Source organism: Corylus avellana, chromosome 2, assembly GCF_965113065.1.
Source record: "Corylus avellana chromosome 2, dhCorAvel1.hap1.2, whole genome shotgun sequence".
Classification (NCBI taxonomy): Eukaryota; Viridiplantae; Streptophyta; class Magnoliopsida; order Fagales; family Betulaceae; genus Corylus; species Corylus avellana.
The window spans coordinates 5,292,752-5,313,347 of record NC_142491.1 but is presented as its reverse complement, the minus strand read 5'-3'; the positions used below and the strand labels follow the sequence as shown (position 1 = coordinate 5,313,347).

At 36.2% G+C, this 20,596-nt stretch overlaps 1 protein-coding gene across 1 annotated transcript; it reads right to left on the bottom strand.

The window, feature by feature from the left end:
• Nucleotides 1–253: 253 nt before the first annotated feature.
• Nucleotides 254–6,336, bottom strand: SMT1 (sterol methyltransferase 1). The gene is made up of 14 exons (XM_059578149.2): nucleotides 6,219–6,336; nucleotides 5,972–6,091; nucleotides 3,904–3,970; nucleotides 3,233–3,306; nucleotides 3,063–3,147; nucleotides 2,923–2,978; nucleotides 2,326–2,380; nucleotides 2,021–2,068; nucleotides 1,831–1,914; nucleotides 1,618–1,734; nucleotides 1,467–1,550; nucleotides 1,250–1,375; nucleotides 975–1,072; nucleotides 254–573 (listed from the first exon to the last, which is right to left on the bottom strand). Exons 2-14 carry the CDS (start codon nucleotides 6,052–6,054, stop codon nucleotides 510–512), a joined length of 1,041 nt encoding a protein of 346 aa, XP_059434132.1. The 5' UTR covers nucleotides 6,055–6,091; nucleotides 6,219–6,336; the 3' UTR covers nucleotides 254–509.
• Nucleotides 6,337–20,596: the final 14,260 nt, after the last annotated feature.

Here is a 20,596-nt window from a genome sequence, read left to right as displayed (position 1 = left end):
TAGTTTAATAGATTAGATTGGAGAAAATTATTCCAATCCAGTTTAGTGAAAGAAAAACTAGTTCCAAGAGAGGGTTGTATAAGTTTTAGAAAATTTAATTAGGGAAAATAGGGTACATGGGTAAATAATGATGTATCTTATAGATGGAGGGACCCAGAAAAGGCATAATCTATGAGTCATTTTCTTCCCATAACATTAAATTAAGAAGAAAAAAGCTAACAAAGAAACATGCACACAAATCCCAGCCAAGGCAGAGAGGAAATTTATTCATTAGATAAATTAAAAGAGCCAAAATCCCAATGTAAGAAGGCTATAACAGTGCTCAAGCCAAAGGAGGAGAACAAATGAACCCAGAGGAAACTAAACACAGACAAAACAACTTTCAATTGGCAACCAAGATCACAAACTAGCATGGTAAAAACCCAATCCTAACATACATTTCAACCCATCAGCATCTCAGGGAAGATTCCATGACTATGATATCAGGTTAATTAGTTTACATTGAGATGTCACTGATTGACTGAAAGCGGCTTCTGGGCCAAGAAGAAATACATTGGTGTGAAAATCTCTTTCCTGAAAGACAGTAATATAATTATGTGAGAAAGAAAAAAACTGTGATTAGGAAAGAATTTCAAAGGCTCTCTTTTTTATTTACCCATTTCTTTTCACTTGTCATTGTAAGAGTGGGTGGAATTAGAGAATAAGGACCAGTTCAAAATCACCCACTTGCACTAATTACTGGAATAGAGAAACTCTACATAGATGGATCCCATGTAATGGTGGATTCTGCATGAGGCTACAACTTTCCCTATTCTAATACTAAAAAGAGAAGGCCCATTATTTCAGGTTTGAGGCTCATATATGAAATATAATTACTACCTTTATGTTGCTCAGGAATGATATATCAAAGATTTAGCAGATTTAGTTCTCAAATGAGCACAAAGAGAATTAAGTATTACAGAGGGAACACTCACTTTCCACCTTCAACTAGCCCTTCTGCAGCCTGCTCTAGAAAGTTTTGAACACGTTGACTTCCCTTTGGGGCAAGTCCCACAAATTCAAGGGCCCTCACCTGCCAAAATGAAAACTCAGCTCTAATCAACTGCCTTTCTAGAGTTGAACAAGTATGAATTCTTGATAATCTAAAAGCCGCAAAACCATTCAACCCAAAAGCATGGCTTTTCCAAAGAGTGTTGTAGAGGCAGGAGCTAACAAAACCAAGGAAGCATTTCAATGAAACAAATCTTACCATGTTTTTTGTAATGAAACGCCCAGCAGCAGTTAGACGGAAACTACTCAGTGAGAAGTGACTTTTATCCAAAGGCAAGTACCAAGGGAGAGGTGAGTCCACAGCAAGATCTTTCTCCCATATGACCTTTGTGCAGAATAAACAAATAAGTTGAAACTTGTGCCAAAAACAAAAAGAGATTCAGAAAAAAGAACAATAACTTGTAACTTGAGGTCACCTCAAAACCTGCTTGTTTGAGAGCTTCAAGGCATTTTCCTGTCAACCTGATGTCAGGAAGGCCATCACCAATCTCGATTTCTGCCTACACCAATGAAACTTTGTTACATTGAAACGATAAAATAATCATGCTTAATTCAAGCATATCTTACCTTTATTTTTTGATGTTCTCGGTTATTGGGATCAAAAGAATCAGTCATGCACCACTCATATGCAGCAAAAAATTGGCCAGGCTTTAGTACTCTGTATATTTCTTTGTAGCATCCATACTATCCAGATCAGAAGCAAAGGTTAAACCAATATGAACCGAAGAGAAAAAAAAAGAAAAATACACTAAAAAGTGGAATTTGATTTTGAATACATACTGCGTCTGGTGCATGACAAGTAGCTTCAATTGCATATACTGCATCAAAAGTATTGTCAGGAAATGACATTTTCATGAAGTCAGCCTGCGTCATCAAGAATCAATATTAATCAGGCATCTATCAACAAAAACCCTTTTGTAGTAACATAAAAGGTTTGTTTCCAAGTCTCTTGGTCTGCAATATAACCAACCTTCACAAAATCGCAGGTTTTGTCCACTCCAGCAATGCGGTTTAGTTCCTGTGGAGCGACAGAAGCTTGCATGTGACATTGCTATTTTGATATTTTAGCACTTCAGTCGTTATAAGCTAACTGCGAAAAATCCTTATAAAACCAATACTATGGGCTAAAGACAAAAAGTTAAAAAGAAACAAAAAGCCCACAACCACTGCTCAGGTTTTTCCTAACAACTAAATCAAAACACAAAAACAAGAGGTAATAATGATCGTTCTAAATGCGTTTGATTTTATATCACTGAGTGAGAGACCACTATATACCTTTCCCCTTGTGATCTGATATTCATTGTTGTTCAACCCCGTAACTGATGCTGAGCTGTAACAAATCACCATTGCATACATAACTAAAGAGTCCTTCCTCAAGAGAAAGTTCAATAAATATAGAAACTTCAAAACCTTCTAAATTATACCAAATACCAGCACAAGTAGTTATAACATAAGCAAAAATAGGATCAGTCCAAAAATTTATTATCAAAGCTTTTTCAAAGGTAAATGTTGACAATTTATAGACGGAATATAAAATACAATCCTAGCAACTATTAAGCACTTCTGTTTTCTCTTTCTCAAAAATCTAATTGATATCATTATTACTTTAGCAATTCAATAATACTTTCAATATTTATCCAGAACCACAAAGCACAAACATATCTACTGTGAGTGTACCTAGAATATAATGAAAACTACAAACAAGTTGAAAGCATGACCTCCATGGCACTATTGTTTAATCAATGGTAGAAATCAAAAGGAGAGAAAATGGATGGGAGGGGTGGGGGAGGGGGTGGAAGAGATTAAACGCTCAATAAATCCCAAAACTTTCCCAGTTAGAACAGGATTCCCCAAACAAAAAAGGCCATTCACCTGAATCTAGAAATTTCTCTTAGCGGTCCTCCAATTCCACATCCAACGTCCAATACCTATTATGTCAAACAAAAACATCAAAATTCAACTAGTAAATCTCTAAATTGTCAGTTTCCCCATGTTCTACTAAGGGAACAAACCTTCTGTCCAGGCTTCAGGCCTAGTTGTAGAGCAAGGAAGTGCTCATGTCGCTTGATGCTCTCTCGAAGAGACTCACCTTTCCATCTTTAGGAACAAAAATATGCACATGATTAGATATAATCAGCAATGTACACCAAAAGGAATTATACTGCATTTCTTCAAAGGCTACCTGGGCGCAAAATGGAAAGACTCCCCCCAGCCAAACTCATAAAAGCTAGTAGCAAGATCATAGTATTTATTAACCTGAAATCCACAAGAGACAGTTCAATTTTATTCTTCAGACATCTAGTAGATCTGGCATCCAAATGGAAAATTTCCAGGTTATTCCTCATTTCAACCAATAGAACAACGAATAAGATGGAAAAAAGATCAAGTATAAGAAGGCCAACCTTGCCAATATAGAAAAAACCTCATAAACAAAAATAACTTCACAAATAATTCAAGTTGCTGGCTCGTACAAGGCTAATTCAAGTTGCTGGTTCGTACAAGGTTCAACATATAGTTCAAGGCTTTTCCAATCTACATCATAAAGTTTGTACATCTAATAGTATACATGATGCCACATTATTTAATTTTTTAAAAAGATGTGCCAACATTGACATCATGTATACAATAGACGCACCAATTTTAAATCCTGACCATGAAATAAAGAGGAACAGATTTCCTAGAATACATTATAACATGATTTAGAAACCAAACGCCAAACATATTATTATAGTAAATTCCAAAGACAGTAACACTGCCATCACATGGACATTCTGTTGATTGGCAGTTAATTCTTTAAACACGACAATCTTAATTCTCAATTAAAAAGATTGCTAAAAAGAGAACAGCACTCACCATGTCAGAGTAGTTAGCTTTTCTCTCTTCCTCATCACCACCATAAAAGCCATGATACTTCTCATACCTGAATCGCCAAACAAAAACTTTTACCACAAAAACCAACCATGCCAACAATAAATCGAGGACAGAAAAGTCACATCATCAGGTATGCCACACCAAGGTATCAACAAAGCTTTTCTAGAAATGCTAACATTTACAAGCATAAGAAGCTTAATGTTCTCAAATGTAATCAATTACTCCTACAAAATTGAAGGACAGTAAAAGAGCTGGGCCATGTACACACAATTCTTTAATAATAGAGAATAAAGATATTAGAAAACATAGCATACCAACATTAAAATAACTTCATAACAGACCTCAAGCAACAGCATTAGTGCACTTCCCTCCCCCCCCCCCCCCCCCCCCCCCCACTTTGTCGACTATGAATAATATCCCAAACCTCATTAGTTCAACATAGTGGAAAATATAGTAGATTCTGGAATCTTAAGCAATTCATGTCTGGAATACTAGATGAATTTGGCTTCACATCTAATTCCATAACAGCTCCAAAAGAAGTTAGTGGTTTGTCATGTTTTCTTAAGGTGGTTGTGGTTCTTGTACTTTCATTCCAGTAACCAGGTTATGGCGTGCAACTTGTTTATCCGCTATTATGCAGAAACTTCAGTTGCATAGCATTCTAACTTTAGAATCAATGCAGTATACACTGGATGAAATATCTGTCTCTATTTTAAGTCGGGGTAACATGTATATTTATTTAAGATTATTGGTACCCTTGCCAGAATTTCATATTCTGTAAAACAACAGAGCTTGAACTTCTATTGTCACTGTACAGTTGAAAATGAAGAAAAGGAAAGGAAATGGAAATCAAACCTCACAAACACAATTCAAACCTCTAGCAGCCACGAAATCTCCAACTTTTTATATCCAATAAAGCACAAATTTCCATAAATTCGGATTTCATCAAAAGCTTGTCTAAATAAGCCTGGTAAACAGCCAAAACAAAAAGGGGAACGACACCCCATTTCGAGTCAGTGGTAGAAGAAAATTCCTAGCTAGATATTCTTTTTCTAAACTTTCCCAGAACGCCATCAAACTTACTGCGCTATGTTGTGGGTTCAACACTCACCGTGGGCGTGCTTTTTTAAACTCACCAATATTTTTTTAAAAAAAATATCCTTGAAAGGTCCGTGCATTCTGCTCTCTCCAAATACACTACATTGTACATAAAGGAGCTAACCTCCATCCAAAATGTCACTTGACCACACAACTTATTACCAACTCTCTCACCAACTCAATCAACACCAAACAAATTATATAGCGAGCTACATAAATTTCTTGCCACTTCACAATCAAAAACTATTAAAACCAGGGGGCACCCCTTGGTCACTTCACAGGTTGAAAGTACCACAAGGATAATTATTGTCAGGAGGAACTTGGTGGATATAGCAGTCCCATTTTCACCAACAGTACATTCGCAATCAATGCAATGCATTAACCTTAGGGTCCACCTCTGCAACCCAACATTCCCTTACAGAAACGATAAAATAAAAGAAAAAGTATTTGTATCAGATCCACCGTCATCACCAACACAGTGTCCCACAAAATAAAAACCTTAAATTCACTGTAATTATCAACTGGGCGCCCGAAATATTCAACCCAAATCAAAACCAGAGTAATACTTAAACACCTTTATTATGAACTTGGCTTCTGATATAATCCGGATTAGTTTCATTCTTGTTGCTTAATCAACCCAAATCATCTTTCAGGTAAAAAAACAGTGAAACAGAGATTGGAGCTAAATCATAATTTTAGAGAGAGAGAGAGAGAGAGAGAAAAAAAAAAAAAAAAAAAAAAAAAAAAAAAAAAAAACAGGCACTAAAGTTTGGCGTAATATAGAAAATCCCACATTTTATTTTACATCTACCGTAAAACCTTTTGGGTTTTTTGAGGACATGTTATATCAAACATAAGACTGAAGATTCATTCAGAAAGACAGAGAAACAGATTAGTTAGAAGCTCCACAAGCACAACTCTGGAGAGACAAAGAGTGAGTGAAACATCATACTGTTCGACGGCGGAGAGGACTTCACTCTTCTCGATCTTCCCACCCAGACCTGACGCGAGATCCAAAGCTCCTGGCTTCGACATTCGGCAAAACCCAACACACACGCGCGGTCACGGAGATCTAAGACAAAAAAAAAAAAATTGAACACAACAAAAAGAGAAACCAAAGAAAAGTGTTAGAATCAGAGTCGTAGAAAACGATTTCGGAAAACATGTTTCGGATGTAATGTGGACTGGTTGAGCATTACATCGAGTGGCGGAGGATCCCAGAGGCTTTTCGGAGAGAGGCAAGAGGAGAGAGATAGAGACCAGAGAGAGAGATATGTTTGATTCGTTGGCTCGTTGCATAAAATGGATATATATAGAGAGAGTAAAGTTGGATTCAGATTGATACCTTTGTAACATATATGACAGATAGATAGATAGATAGATTGTTATAAGGACATTAGAGTGTTCTTGTTTCATCTCAAATGTGTTTACATTTAAAATTATTAATAAATTAAAATTTAATAATATTACATTTAGAATTAGGACGATTCAAGAAAATTGTATCCTCTTCCTAGCATTACTATAGATTAATCACTAAAATTTGTGATATATTTTCGAAGGGAAACTTTTAAGTTTAACTACTGCTTGCTAACTCTATTTGCGAGTTTTTTTTTTTATTTTTTACACATTTTTTAACAAATCATTCAAAACATAAAAAAATAGGAGAAAATATACTTTATGTCTTTACCCCTCTAAATCTCTAATTTTCACCTCTTATTTCAATTTAGTCTTTAATGTTTAAAAATTGACAATGTATTCCAACAAAATATAAAAAACTTGCAATGTGACTCATCTGTTAACCATTTCCGTCTAATTTAATCGAAAATTTCGCATATGTGGCAATGCAAGTGCATTTTTTTTTAGTTTTTTATTTTTTTATCTTTGATTTTCAAAATTGCACCATATTTTTTGATGGAATTCCAAAAATGCCCCTAATTAACAAGTCCAAAATTAGAGAAAAGAAAAAAAAAAAAAAAAAAAAAAAAAAAAAAAAAACTGGGTGGCCGTAGCCACCTTCTTTGGCCATGGGGTGGCCGAGATTAGGGCTGGGCAAAAACCCGCCCAACCTGCAAACCGGCCCCACCCCGCCCTGCCTGGGTTTTATGTGTATTTTTGCTGGTTTGGGTAAAATTTCTCCTAACCCGTGCGTGGCGAGGCGGGTAGCAGGTTTAGACATTTTTTCCCTGTGGGTACCAGCCACGCCTCGATTCTACCCACCCATTAGTAACCTAACGCTAAAAACCCAAAATATCTCCTACCTCTCCCTATTTTCTCTCATCTCACTCAGCAACCGCATCAGCCACGCCTCGATTCTACCCACCCATTAGTAACCTAACGCTAAAAACCCAAAATATCTCTTACCTCTCCCTATTTTCTCTCATCTCACTCAGCAACCGCATCACGCCTCCTGGCTCCAACAAGAAAGAATTTTCTCCTTCTTTCCCTCTGGTTTTCTTCTTCTTCTTCTCCTTCTTTCCCCCTCCACGCAGCTTTCACTCACCTAGCTCCCACCCATGCTCTTTCTGTCGACATCCAGAGAGCTCGGAGACGAAAAGACAGTGAGATTGAGAAGGAGTCGGGATTGAAAGAGAGGGAGTTGGGCTTAGAGTGAAATGGAGGGAGAATCAGTGAGAAAGAGAGATAAAGAAGAGAAAGAGAGAAATGAATTTACGGTGAGAAATAGAAAGATGGAATTATGGTTCTTTCCCTTTGATTATTAGGTTCTCATGAATTATGAGGTAAGTCGTGATTGATTAGTTAAATTTTCTCTCCTTTCCATTTGATTTTCTTCTCTTTTTCTCCTTCTTTCCCTCTGATTTTCTTCTCTTCTTCTCCTTCTTTCCCTCGATATGTTTGCTTGTTGAGAAAATCCTTCGGAGCGTGGAAGAGAAAATTTTGATGTTTTGGATTCTTTCCCGACCCGCACTGCGAAACCCGCGCCTATTCAACCCGCCTCGCAATACCCAAACCCGCACGGATATTGTAATTTTTTGTGGGTGACGGGTTGGAATTTCCAAAACCCTTAGGGTGCGAGGCAGGTGGGAAAAAGGTTGATACCCGCCCCGCCCCGACCCGTGCCCACCCCCAGCCGAGACACCCCCAAAGGGTTTGGGGGAGGTGTAGGTAGTTTGGGGTTATGCAGGTTTTGCCCACTCCTAATTGTCATTGTTAGTGAATGATAAGAAGGATGGCTACACAATCACCTCTAATTTATTGTGACCACCACAATAGGCCATGTGTGGTCATGAAACCACACCTCTCTTCATGGTAACAACATAGTGGCAATGAGTCAAATTTACATCTGTTTGTATTTTCTTAAAATATACTGATTTATTTCATAAAAAATATTGTCTCAAATATATTACCTACCAGAAAGCCCTTTAAGAAATTGGGATGTCTCTCTTTTACAACTAAGATAGTTCGGCTACCTCAAGCTTACTTAAATGGCCATTAGGGATGTCTCTTTTTGACTACAAGATATTTCGGCCACCCCAAGTCCCACCCAACCTTTAGGGTGATTTGAAAGCAGCCAAAAATAAAATTTTCAGATAAAAAGGTAATTGGAGTAATGCTAGGAGGACTAGAATATTTATAAATGTAACTTAGACTTTTAAAATTATAAATAAATAAAAATTATCTCAAATTTAATAATAATTTTTTTTTAAAAAAAAAATTGTTGATATTTGTTCGAAAGAGGAGAGTGGGAGAGATTAGTGGACAGGAGTAAATTTCCTTGAGTTTTTTTTTTTTTTTGTTGGTAAGTGCAAATTTCCTTGAATTGAAAGTAAAGGAGAAGGACTTTTTCTTGACAGACAATGAAGCATCCGGAGGAAATTTAGGAAGACAGCGCAGAAGAGGGTGTCCTTTTCTTTCGCGAAAGTGGTCCTTGCCGCGTCGTCGCTGCACGTGGGTGGATCTGTACGTCAGATAAGCTTGGAGAATCCAGAATCAAATTTATTTAGCTTTCCTGATTTTCAGCTTCTTTTTATTTATTTATTTATTATTATTATTATTATTTTTTAATAAAAACAAATGGAAAAGGTGACAAATAGTTTTGGACTTTAAACTTTGAGTATTTACTTAATTAATTAATTTTTTTTTTTTTAAGTTTAATTATTATTATTATTATTATTATTATTATTTTTGGTAAAGTTCACTTAACTCCCTCAAACTACCACCCCAATAACAATCTACCTCCCAAACTATTAATTTACTCCAAAAATTACCAAAACAATGACAATGTATTTCCAATTGTTAAAAAATGATGAAATTACCCCTATTAAAATAAAAACAAAAATATTAAAATTTAATTTTTTTATTTTATTTTAAGGGTATTTTTGTTTTATTGAAAATTCTATAGAAAGAATTTCCTCATCCTCTCTCTTATATTGTTACACATGTCATTTAAATAAAAAATAGCTAGAAAAATGATTGAGCCGCCCCTCGGACAAAAGCTGCATGTCCCTCCTCCATGGCGAGGGGATTCCATCTTCAGCATCCATCCATGCATGATGTTCATTTTCAAGCCAGAGATCTTAATTTGTTCTCTTAGCAAGACTAGCATTTGGTGAGAATTGAAGGGCATGACAACAAAGGCAAGACTCATGAGTCAATGCAAAGCGCCATAGAGTGGCATCTTTTGTAGCCACCACAAGTCCTCCCAGCTGAGATATTGTGAGTCAATGAGGAGGATATTAGGCCGATGGTATTGAGGAAATAAATCTGTAAGAAAGGATTTTGTTAGCTAGTCAGGCTAGCCACCCCTTGGCCACCCACTCCATTTGGCAATGGGGTGGTTAGATCATTTCTTTGTTTTTTTAATAAATATTTTAATAGTTCTAAAACTCATTTTCTAAAAAAAAAAAAAAAAAAAAATTCTGGGCACAGAAAAAGGGTATTAATTGGTTTGGCTGTCGGTGACCTCCCCCATGAAAAAAAGAAAAAAGAAAAAAAAAGGTGGGGGGGGGGGCGGGGGGGGTGGGGTTGACTACCATCCGGTCCTTCCCCGAGTATACACATACAAATGTAGTTGAGAGCTGTGCAAAACATGATGCTGTTGCCCTCTATGTGTAATCCCCGGCCACCATCTTCCTTCTACAATATTCAAAATTTACAGCATACTTGTATGCATGAATGTTTAAACATCTAAAAAAAAAAAGAGGAAAGGAAGCAAGCAATTCAGCAAAAAATCTAATCCTTATTGCATAATTTGCATGTAATGTTTCCAAGAATATGCACCTGATGATAGTATATGTATCGGAGGATTTCCTTTTAATACTCAGCAGGCAGGGAACACAGTATTAAAATGTCCTGTACTATACAAACTCATTACCTGCATTTTTTCCAGTTAAAAAGAATACAATTAGTAGTTGCATCAAAATGAAAACCAAAACAAGTCAACGAACTAGCATTTCGTCATAAAATTTTACTCTATATCATAAGGCCTTTAACTTTAATTAGTTTAATCCATATAAATTAAAACATGTTAAAATCTTTGTTCCCATATGTATAGTTTAAAATGAAAAATATAAAGAAAAAAAAAATAGCGAAAAAAAAAACTTAGATTGTGATTATCAAAGCATTAATAGAAAGTTAGTAAGAATCATTTATATTATTAGCGTTATACTTATTAAATTTTATACAAATTATAAAACCCATATAATTATGAGTCTTAATCAGCAATGCAATCAAATAAGCATCCCACATTATATTCAATCTTAATTATCTTTTAGGTGTTGCGAAGTTCCTTTTTAGTATAATAATCAAATAATTTTTTTTTTTTAAAAAAAAAAGCATAAAAAGTACTTAAAAAAAAATCTGAAAATCCAGGTAAATCATACAAATAAACAAAAAATTTCATTGGCAAAAAGGTCTCGGGCAAATATCAAAAAAGAAGCATGTTCTGTCAAACAATTAATGATTTTATAAACTAATGGACACTAAGCAAAATAAGCCCCAAGATGACCGTTGTGATTTTACACTTTGGTTTGGACATCGCATATATAATTGCTCATAAGATGCTAATCATATGTGTATATATTATTAGTAAAGATTATTTTTGCTAATGAAATCAAAAATAAATACCTAATTGTTATGTTGAGTAAAAATCCGACAAGCTATACAATTAATAATTAATATACAATTATATATTAAAAAAACAAAAATAATGCAATGAAATTTTTTTCTATTTTGTTTCTACATCCTATCATTTAGTTCATCTAATTCAACTATAACATATAATATTATGTTATATACATATTAAAGTGATTAAACATAATAATATATAATTTGATTTGTATTTCCTTATTTGATTTTGACATTAATAATACTTAATTTATTGAATAATTTATATATGGAAAACTCTTCAAATATAATTAAACGCCATTAATTACGCTAATTTAAGCTGCGCAATGCGCGAGATTCTTCATTATAATTTAATTATAAAATTTAAAAATATTATAATCGTACTTTTCATAAGTATTATGAAATTTACTTTTCATAATTCTAAGACGAAAACTTGAATTTTGCTTAATCAAAACATTACTATAAAATTAGAAAGAATCTCTAATATTGTTGGTGTAATAGTTATTAGATTTCAAGACAAATAAAACTCAAAATTATGAACATTCGAAAAAGTACTTTGGTTGTAGAAAAAAATATGCGCGAGATTCTTTGTTATAGTTTAATTTCAAAATTTAAACACATATCTATTGAACTTTTCATTATAGGTTGTAAAAAATAAAATAAAATAAAATTTTACGCCATTTTAAATAAAAAGACATACTAAAGGTTATACACCAATATATTACTCAACATAATGACACAATCATATATACACAGAACATTGCATAAATGTATAAGTCGCATAAAATTTTACTATCATAAGGCTTTTAAATTTAATTAGTTTAATCCATACAAATTAAAACATGTTAAAATCTTTGTTCCCATATGTATAGTTTAAAATTAAAAATATAAAGAAAAAAAAAAAAAAGCAAAAAGAAAACTTTGATTGCGATTATCAAAGCATTAATAGAAAGTTAGTAAGAATCATTAATATTATTAGTGTTATACCTATTATATTTCATACAAATTACAAAACTCATATAATTATGAGCCTTAAAAAAAGTACATATATAGCAAAATAATAATAAAATCTTTCGGTCAACAATGCAATCAAATAATCATCCCACAAGCCCGTTTGAGTTTTCTCTCTAGTCCCAAAAACCCTAGAGGAGAAGAAAAGATTCTTCACGTCTTCATCAGACTGTGGGGCTAGTCATTGGAGGAGTTTCTACGTTTGGTTGACTTGCAATCCTGGAAAATTGTTTGGCAGAGGATTTAACAAGGTTTTGGGAGAATCTGTCTCTCACTAAGGGAGAAACGGTGGCGGTGGAAATCCAACCTAGGGCGGTAGAGGGGTTGGTTTCACGTGGAAAACACTACTTGGTGGGGAAACTGTTGGTGGATCGTTTCATTGGGAAGGATGTAATCAAAAGAACGCTGATCGAGGGTTGGCGCCCGTTAGGCCGTCTATCCTTCAAAGTGTTAGGTGAATATGTGTTCCTAATGGAATTCCAAAATGAATGGGACAAGACAAGGGTGATGGAAGGAAGACCATGGATGTTTGAGGAAAATCTTTTCTCTGTAGAGGATTTCGATGGATTGACTCCACTGTTAGAAATAGAATTTGAAAGGGCGGTTTTTTGGGTTAGAATGTTTAACCTCCCGCTTGCTTGCATGGGGAAGGAGGTGAGATACCAGTTAGGGTCAACCATGGGAATGGTGGAGGAGGTTGATACAGATGAGGAAGGTGTGGGCTAGGGGAAGTTCTTGCAAGTCAGGATTCGTTTTGACCTGACCAAACCGTTGGCTAGGGGACGAATCATCAACCTCTTTGGAAAGTAGATGCTGATAGCACTCCAGTATGAAAGGCTGCCCCGATATTGTTTTGACTGTGGAAGAATATGCCCTGGTCGGGGAGGGTGCACAAATAGAAGTGATTTTCGAAAAACAGAGCTGGAGAAACAATATGGGCCATGGTTGTGAGTTCCTTCTCCATGGAGGCAGAAAGATCACAGTAGAGCCCGGTACTATGAGGGGCTGGGAGAGGAGCAGGAGATGAACGGGGCTCCAAATTTTTTCGCAGGAGAAGGGATTAGCAAGTCCAGGGAGAGCAGGGCGTCCGGAAAGGGTAAAGAAGACCCAACTGGTTGGCCGGAGAAGAATCCAAAAATGGCAACTCCGACGTCCACAGGGAAAGCGCCGATTGGGGAAGGAGTTTCCGTTATGGATGTAGAAAATATTAATGGGAAGGGAGGATTTAGTGGAGAGAATCTTGATGCAGTAAATGACCCGAATCATGCAAAAGATGTGGAAGTAACAGCACGGCAAAATGAAAAAAATAATAAGGCAATTAATGAGGAGCAAAGGGGGGGAGAAGATTTTGGGCCAGCTAAGGGGAAGAATAAATGCGAGTTAACAAGCAAAGATCGCAACAATTGTAAAAATATGCAACAAAGATCTAAGGAGGAAATGCGGTCAGTTACGGAAGAAAAACTGGTGACAGATGGCATCATTTATAGAGAAAGTTCAAATGAGCTGGCAGTAGGAGAAGATTTTAACCAAGTCCAAGTGGCGCAAAAGTGGAAGCGAAGAGCAAGATCGGGACAACGCTGGCCAGAAATTGAAGCTGAACCTGTGTCCAATGGAAAGAGAAAAAATGAACTGGGTCATGGGCTGCCAGTTTTCAAAAATGACAGCAAGTAGCTAAACATTCTACTCTGATTACACAGGATCCTCTTATGCTGCGTGATGAGGAGGAAGAGACTAGCAAGGGATTAGGATTGGCAAGGTCTGGGTCACAGCCCCGCCGACGGATATGATGATATTATGCTGGAATTGTCGAGGGCTTGGGAACCCCCAAACAGTTCGCGAACTTTGCCGTAAGGTAAAGAATAGGTGTCCCGAAGTGGTTTTCCTGATGGAAACCAAGCTCAACAGTAATAAAATGACCCCTATTAAACAACAATTGGGGTTTAAAAATATACTAGTGGTTGATAGCATTGGAAGAAGTGGGGGGTTGGCCTTGCTATGGAAGGAGGAAGTGGGGATTGAAATTGTGAACTATAGCCGTCGCCATATCCAAGCGACTGTGAAACCAAACAATATGCCATCATGGACCTTCACGGATTTCTATGGTCAACCCAAGACACATAAGCGAAGCGAAGCGTGGGGATTATTGCGGCACCTTAAATCACTGATACACGGTCCTTGAATGTGTGCCGACGATTTTAATGAAATCCTCACCATGTCCGAAAAAGTTGGGGGGAGAAGCCGACCAAGGTACCTTATGGAAAACTTTAAAAATACTTTGGATTATTGTGGTTTTTCTGATGTTCATTGCAATGGCCCTATTTTTACCTGGAATAATGGCAAAGAAGGAATAGATTTTACCATGGAACGTTTGGATAGGGTTCTTGCTAATCTGGAATGGCATAACTTTTTCCCAAATGTGGTGTCAATCGTGGACCTGGCCACCTTTTCTGACCATCTCTCTTTAACCATTGACCCCATAGGCTGCAGTAACGTACGTAGGGGAGGGAGGAGGTTTTGGTATGAGGCTGGCTGGGGGGGAAATCTGGAGTGCAAAAAAATTATTAAAAAAATATTGAGGGTAAAGGAGAAGGAGCAGAGAACGTGGAAAGGGGTGGAGAAAAAATTTAAAGAAAGTAGAGAGGGGCTGGTGCAGTGGCAGAGGGTGCATGGTAGACAAAATGGGCATCAAATTAAACAGCTCTCCGAACAGATTCTGGATGAGCAGCGCAAAGAGGAGGGAACGGATATGAAAATTCTTCACTAGCTACATTTGGACCTAAGCAATTTGCAAGAGGAGGAAGATTTGTATTGGCGGCAAAGAGCTAAAGTTGATTGGATGAGGTTTGGAGGTCGAAACACAAAGTTTTTTCATGCATGCGCAAATCAGAAAAAGAAGGCCAACTTGATTAGAAGTATTACAGATGAGAGAGGGCGCCTATGGGACTGTCAGGAGCACATTGGAAATGCTTTTGTTCATTATTTCACAAAATTATTTACTACTGAGGCTCCTAGAAATATGAAGTCAGTCCTAGAGACCATGGAACCACGCGTTTCTCCAGCTATGAACGAGCTGCTGCTAAAGGAGTTTACTATGGAGGAAGTGGGGGTTGCATTGAATCAAATGTCACCCTTAAAAGCGCGGGGATCGGATAGTTTTTCTGTGGGTTTTTCCAAAAAAAATGGGCTGAAGTAAGTGTGGAGGTTAGCAGTGCTGTAATTTATATTTTGAATAATGGTTACATGAATAAAGATATAAATTTGACCTATATTGCTCTAATCCCAAAAGTTGATAATCCAACTAGTGTCACTGAATTCCGCCCTATTAGTCTATGCAATGTGTTCTACAAGCTGATCTCAAAGACCCTTGCAAATAGATTAAAATCAGTTTTACCCATGATAATATCCCAAAATCAAAGTACTTTTATCTCGGGGCGGTTAATTACAGATAACATTTTGGCAGCATATGAGACGCTCCATACCATGGACTCGAGAATGTGGGGTAAGGTTGGGTACATGGCGGTAAAGCTCGACATGAGCAAAGCATATGATAGGGTGGAATGTGATTTTTTAGAGGCGGTGATGATACATATGGGGTTTGAAGACAGATGGGTGAAGATGATTATGATGTGTGTCATGTCGGCTAATTATGAGATCCTTATTAACGGGAACCCCACCGGTCGTATATACCCCTCAAGGGGTATTAGACAGGGAGACCCTTTTTCACCTTATCATTTTTTGTTGTGTGCAGAAGCGCTGAGCTCCCTTTTGACTAAAGCGGACAGGAGTAGTGAACTAGCTGGAGCCCCAACCTCCAAAAAAGGACCTAGGTTAAATCACCTCTTCTTCGCCTACGATAGCCTATTATTTTGTAAAGCCACCCCTCTTCATTGGCGAAAAATGGCGGCAATTCTACATAGTTACGAGACGGCGTCGGGGCAGCGTTTGAACCAGACAAAGACGTCAATTTTTTTCAGTCGCAACACCACTACAGAAACCAAGCAGGAAATTTTAAGGGTCGCAGGATTCCAAGTACACAACGATATGATAAATATCTGGGCTTGCCAGCACTTGTGGGGAAATCACGTAATCAATCCTTTAAGAGCATAAAGGACATGGTGTGGAGGCGCTTGAGTGACTGGAAGCTTAAATACCTTTCGCAAGCGAGGAAGGAAATCTTGTTGAAAGCTGTGATCCATTCTATACCGACATACAGTATGAGCATTTTTCTTCTTCCAAAGGGACTATGCACTGAAATCAACTCTTTGATGCAAAAATTTTAGTGGGGGCATTAAGAGAACAATTCGCGAATACACTGGATGAGTTGGCATCGGATGGGGCTATCTAAAGATCGAGGAGGGATGGGATTTAGAGACCTGACGAGTTTTAACAAGGCGCTACTAGCAAAACAATGTTGGCGACTTTTGAAAACTCCTGAGAGTCTCACCGCACAGATTCTAAAGGCAAAATACTATCCAAATGTCTCTTTTATGAAGGCAAACCAAGGCTCTAAACCATCCTTTGCATGGAGAAGTATCCACGGAGCTAAAGATCTTCTTGACGCCGGTTTATTTTGGAGGATTGGGAATGGGCATGATGTGCATATATGGGGAGACAAATGGATTCCACAACACTCAACATTTCAAATACAATCTGCCCCAAAGGATTTGGATCTGAAGAGTCGTGTGAAAGAACTAATTAACAGGGACATGGCTTGGTGGGATCAAAACAAATTGAAAAATCTCTTCTCTACAGAGGAGATAGCTGCGATCAATACAATCCCAATTAGCCATACAAACCAGCCCGATGTCCAGGTATGGTGTAGTACTAGCTCGGGATTATTCTCGGTTAAGAGTGCTTACCACTTGGCGAAAGAATTGGAGGAGATGACGGCCCCAGAGAGTTCTAATCAGGGAAAGGGGAGTTTGGTATGGAAGACAATTTGGAAATTACCCCTCCCAAATGCAACAAAAAAATTTTTTTGGAGAGCCTGCCAGAATTTGTTACCCACAAAAGATAACTTGCTTAGAAGAAAGGTGGTAAAGGATCCTTATTGTCCAATTTGTGAGAAGGAACCTGAAACGGTTGTGCACGCATTATGGGGTTGTGCGGCAGCAGCAGATGTGTGGGGATGCAACAAGAAAATTTTCCAAAAATGTGCTATTGAAGGTGGGGATTTTCTGTACCTTGCGGAACAGATACTGTTGCGATGTGGGTCTAAGAACTCAGCCTTATTTGTACAACTCGCTCGCCAGATTTGGTGGAGGAGAAATAAGTGGGTTCACGATGGAACCTTCATCAACCCAAATGTCATACTATAGGAGACGACCAAGTATGTGGAAGAATTTCAACGGGTGAATGAACCTGTGCTTTCTGCAGATGGCGTGATGAATAGCAACCAAGGAATTAGATGGTCAGCTCCTGATAGTGGCTGGTTAAAGGCGAACTGGGACGATGCTTTTGCAAATTCTAGTGGAAGGATGGGCATAGGGGTTGTCGTTAGAGACGACAGTGGACGGGTAGTGACAGCATTGAGCAAGCAAAGAATGGGTTCCTTCGAGCCCACGAAGGGTGAAGCGTGTGTTGCCTTTCACGCAGTGTGTATGTGTAGAAATCTGAGCATTCAATTTCTATACCTAGAAGGTGATGCGAAATTGATAGTTGGTGCCATTAACTCAAACACGAAGACATGTAGCCGGTTCGATCATGTAGTGGAGGATTCACGTAGTATTTTACAGACATTCCCCAGATGGAAATGTGGTTTTGTACACCGTGAAGCTAATGAGGCGACACATAGGTTAGCAAAGGCGGCTCTTATAGATGTCAGTGATAGAATTTGGGGGATTGATCCCCCAGATTGTATTAGGGATATTGTATTGAGGGAGCAGGTAACTCTCTCTCTTGATTGTTGATGGAGTGTTTTACTCCACCTTTTGATCTAGTCAATGATAATTATCAATGTTTTTTTTTTCAAAAAATAAAAAATAAAAAAATAATCCCACATTATATTCAATCTTATTTATCTCTTAGAAGTTTCAAAGTTCATTTTTTGTATAATAATCAAATAAAATTTTGCATTCTTTTGCTTTCAAAAGCATAAAAAGTACTAAAAAAAAAAAGAAAAGTAAAAAGTACATTAAAAAAATATCTGAAAATCCGGGTAAATCATACAAATAAACAAAAATTCTCATAGGCGAATAGGCCTCGGGCAAATATCAAATAAGAAGCATGTTATATCGAACAATTAACGATTTTATAAACTAATGGACATTAAGCAAAAATATGCCCCAAGAATCAAGATGACTGTTGTGATTTTACACTTATAATAATCAAATAAAATTTTGCCTTCTTTTGCTTTCAAAAGCATAAAAAGTATTTTAAAAAATATTTGAAAATCTGGGTAAATCATACAAATAAACAAAAAATCTCATAGGCAAATAGGCCTCGAGCAAATATCAAATAAGAAGCATGTTATATCGAACAATTAAAAATTTAACTGTTAAAAATTGAACAGTTCATATTTTTAACTCATTATTTTAAAAAATGAACAGTTAAAAATTGAACGGTTCATATTTTTGTTCTCTCTCTATCTCTCTTTTTTTCCTCTCTCAACATCTCTCTCTCTCTCTCTCTCTCTCTCTCCACGTCTCTCTCTCTTTTTTCTCTGCAAGTCTTTCACTCTCATTCAACATCTCTCTCTCTTAATTTTTTTTTTTTTTTTTTAAAAAAAACATCTCTCTCCCTCCACTCTCCAACATTAATATCTCTCCATCTCTATCTTTCTCTTTCTCCACTCTCCAACATTAACAAAAACATAATCTATTCGCCTAAAAATTCAAATTGGAGGTAATTATTCTTCTTAACTTTTTTTTTTTTTTTTTTTTTTTTTTTTTCAGACCAACAATGTTTTAACATATTCTAATTTATATAAATTAAACTAAAATTAAAGGTCTTATGTTTTAATTCATTTGAATGTTTATGGATTTTTTTTTTTTTTTGGTATAATTTGCTCGGATTTTCAAGCATATTTTTAAGTGTTTTTTTTTTCCTACTTTTGAAAACAATATTATTTTGCTTATTTTTTTTTTTAATATTCGAAATTATATAGGTTTTATTTGTATTGAAATAAGATAGATGATTTATTTGATTGCATTAAATCTTGATTGAAATAAGGCCGATCGAGGATGTGCCAACTTTGGGTGTTCATAATTGCATGGCGTTCTACTAACCAACTGTATTGTGGGGTGGGCATAAATCATCAACTTGCATGGATGAGCCAGTTATCTATTGTGGTCCATTATTTATTTATTTTATTTTTTGAGAAATATTGTGGTCCATTATTTTGATGTAATGTTATATCCACATTTATTCGTTCATAATGTTATATGCACATTATTTCAAATTTGATTAGAACTCAACAAGGACGAAGTCAATTTTGAATTTGGGGGGACCCAAGGCCAAAATATTTTTGGAGAGGGCCAATTGGCAAAAAATACCTTAAATTATTATTATTATTATTTTTTTACCTTAAAAATTTTATTTTTTTGCCTTAAATTCCTTTTTTCTTGTAATTTGGGGGACCCTAAAATTATTGTTTTCCGTAATTTCAAGTAACTACAATGATATATTATATTCAATTAAAATATGAACCACAAGATCTCTCTTTAACAAAAGAGCTGGAGTTTTGTGCGCATCCTCCATCATTTCAGTCAATCACAAACTTTTGAAAAGAACAGTGAACGTTGCACTCTTATCTTCGAGCACATACATCCGGCTCAACATTTTAGCTATTCACTTTCACGTTTATATATATATATATATATATATATATATATATACTTTCCCAATTCTCAAACATGTGCTCCTCAATAAATCCTTAGTCATTTTATTGAGCCGGATGTAGAGGTATTTTTTTTTTTTTACATTACTGGTTAAAATAGTACATTACTGGTTAAAATAGTAAAAATAATAATAATAATAATAATAATAATAATAATAATTTATTGAGGCCAATGTGAATGCTCTTAGGTTACTGAATGAAAATGTACTTATTTGTCAAACTCTCCGATATGAAATCATGAAGTATGGGGATGCTTTCTATTTTTTACGAGCCGTATATTAATACCAAAATTCCTTTGTCTAAGTTACATCTGTTTTACTATACAACTAATCAAAAAGAAAGAAAAAAGGAAAATGACATGTAAAATTAATTTTTGGGTAATTAGGAATTAACTATTCCTTCTATAAAGAGAAAAATGGTAACAACTACCTTATTTTTCTGGAAATTTGCATTTACAATGGGTTTTTGTTTTTATTTTTTCTGCGGGTCAGCTAAAAAAAATAAAAATAAGTTCATGTTGTAAAACAGAATCTGTTAATGTGTCACAATAATATCAATCATATTGTTACACATGTCATTTAAATAAAAAATAGCTAGAGAAATGATTGAGCTGCCCCTCGGACAAAAGCTGCATGTTCCTCCTCC

What these genes read in the sequence shown, in the direction of transcription:
- SMT1 (XM_059578149.2), bottom strand. Translation starts at nt 6,054, where the DNA reads ATGTCGAAGCCAGGAGCTTTGGATCTCGCGTCAGGTCTGGGTGGGAAG. An exon ending in TCTTTCCATTTTGCGCCCAG is followed by an intron (nt 3,148 to 3,232) that starts GTAGCCTTTGAA and finishes TTGTTCCTAAAG; the next exon opens with ATGGAAAGGTGAGTCTCTTC. An exon ending in GAGAACATCAAAAAATAAAG is followed by an intron (nt 1,551 to 1,617) that starts GTAAGATATGCT and finishes TCATTGGTGTAG; the next exon opens with GCAGAAATCGAGATTGGTGA.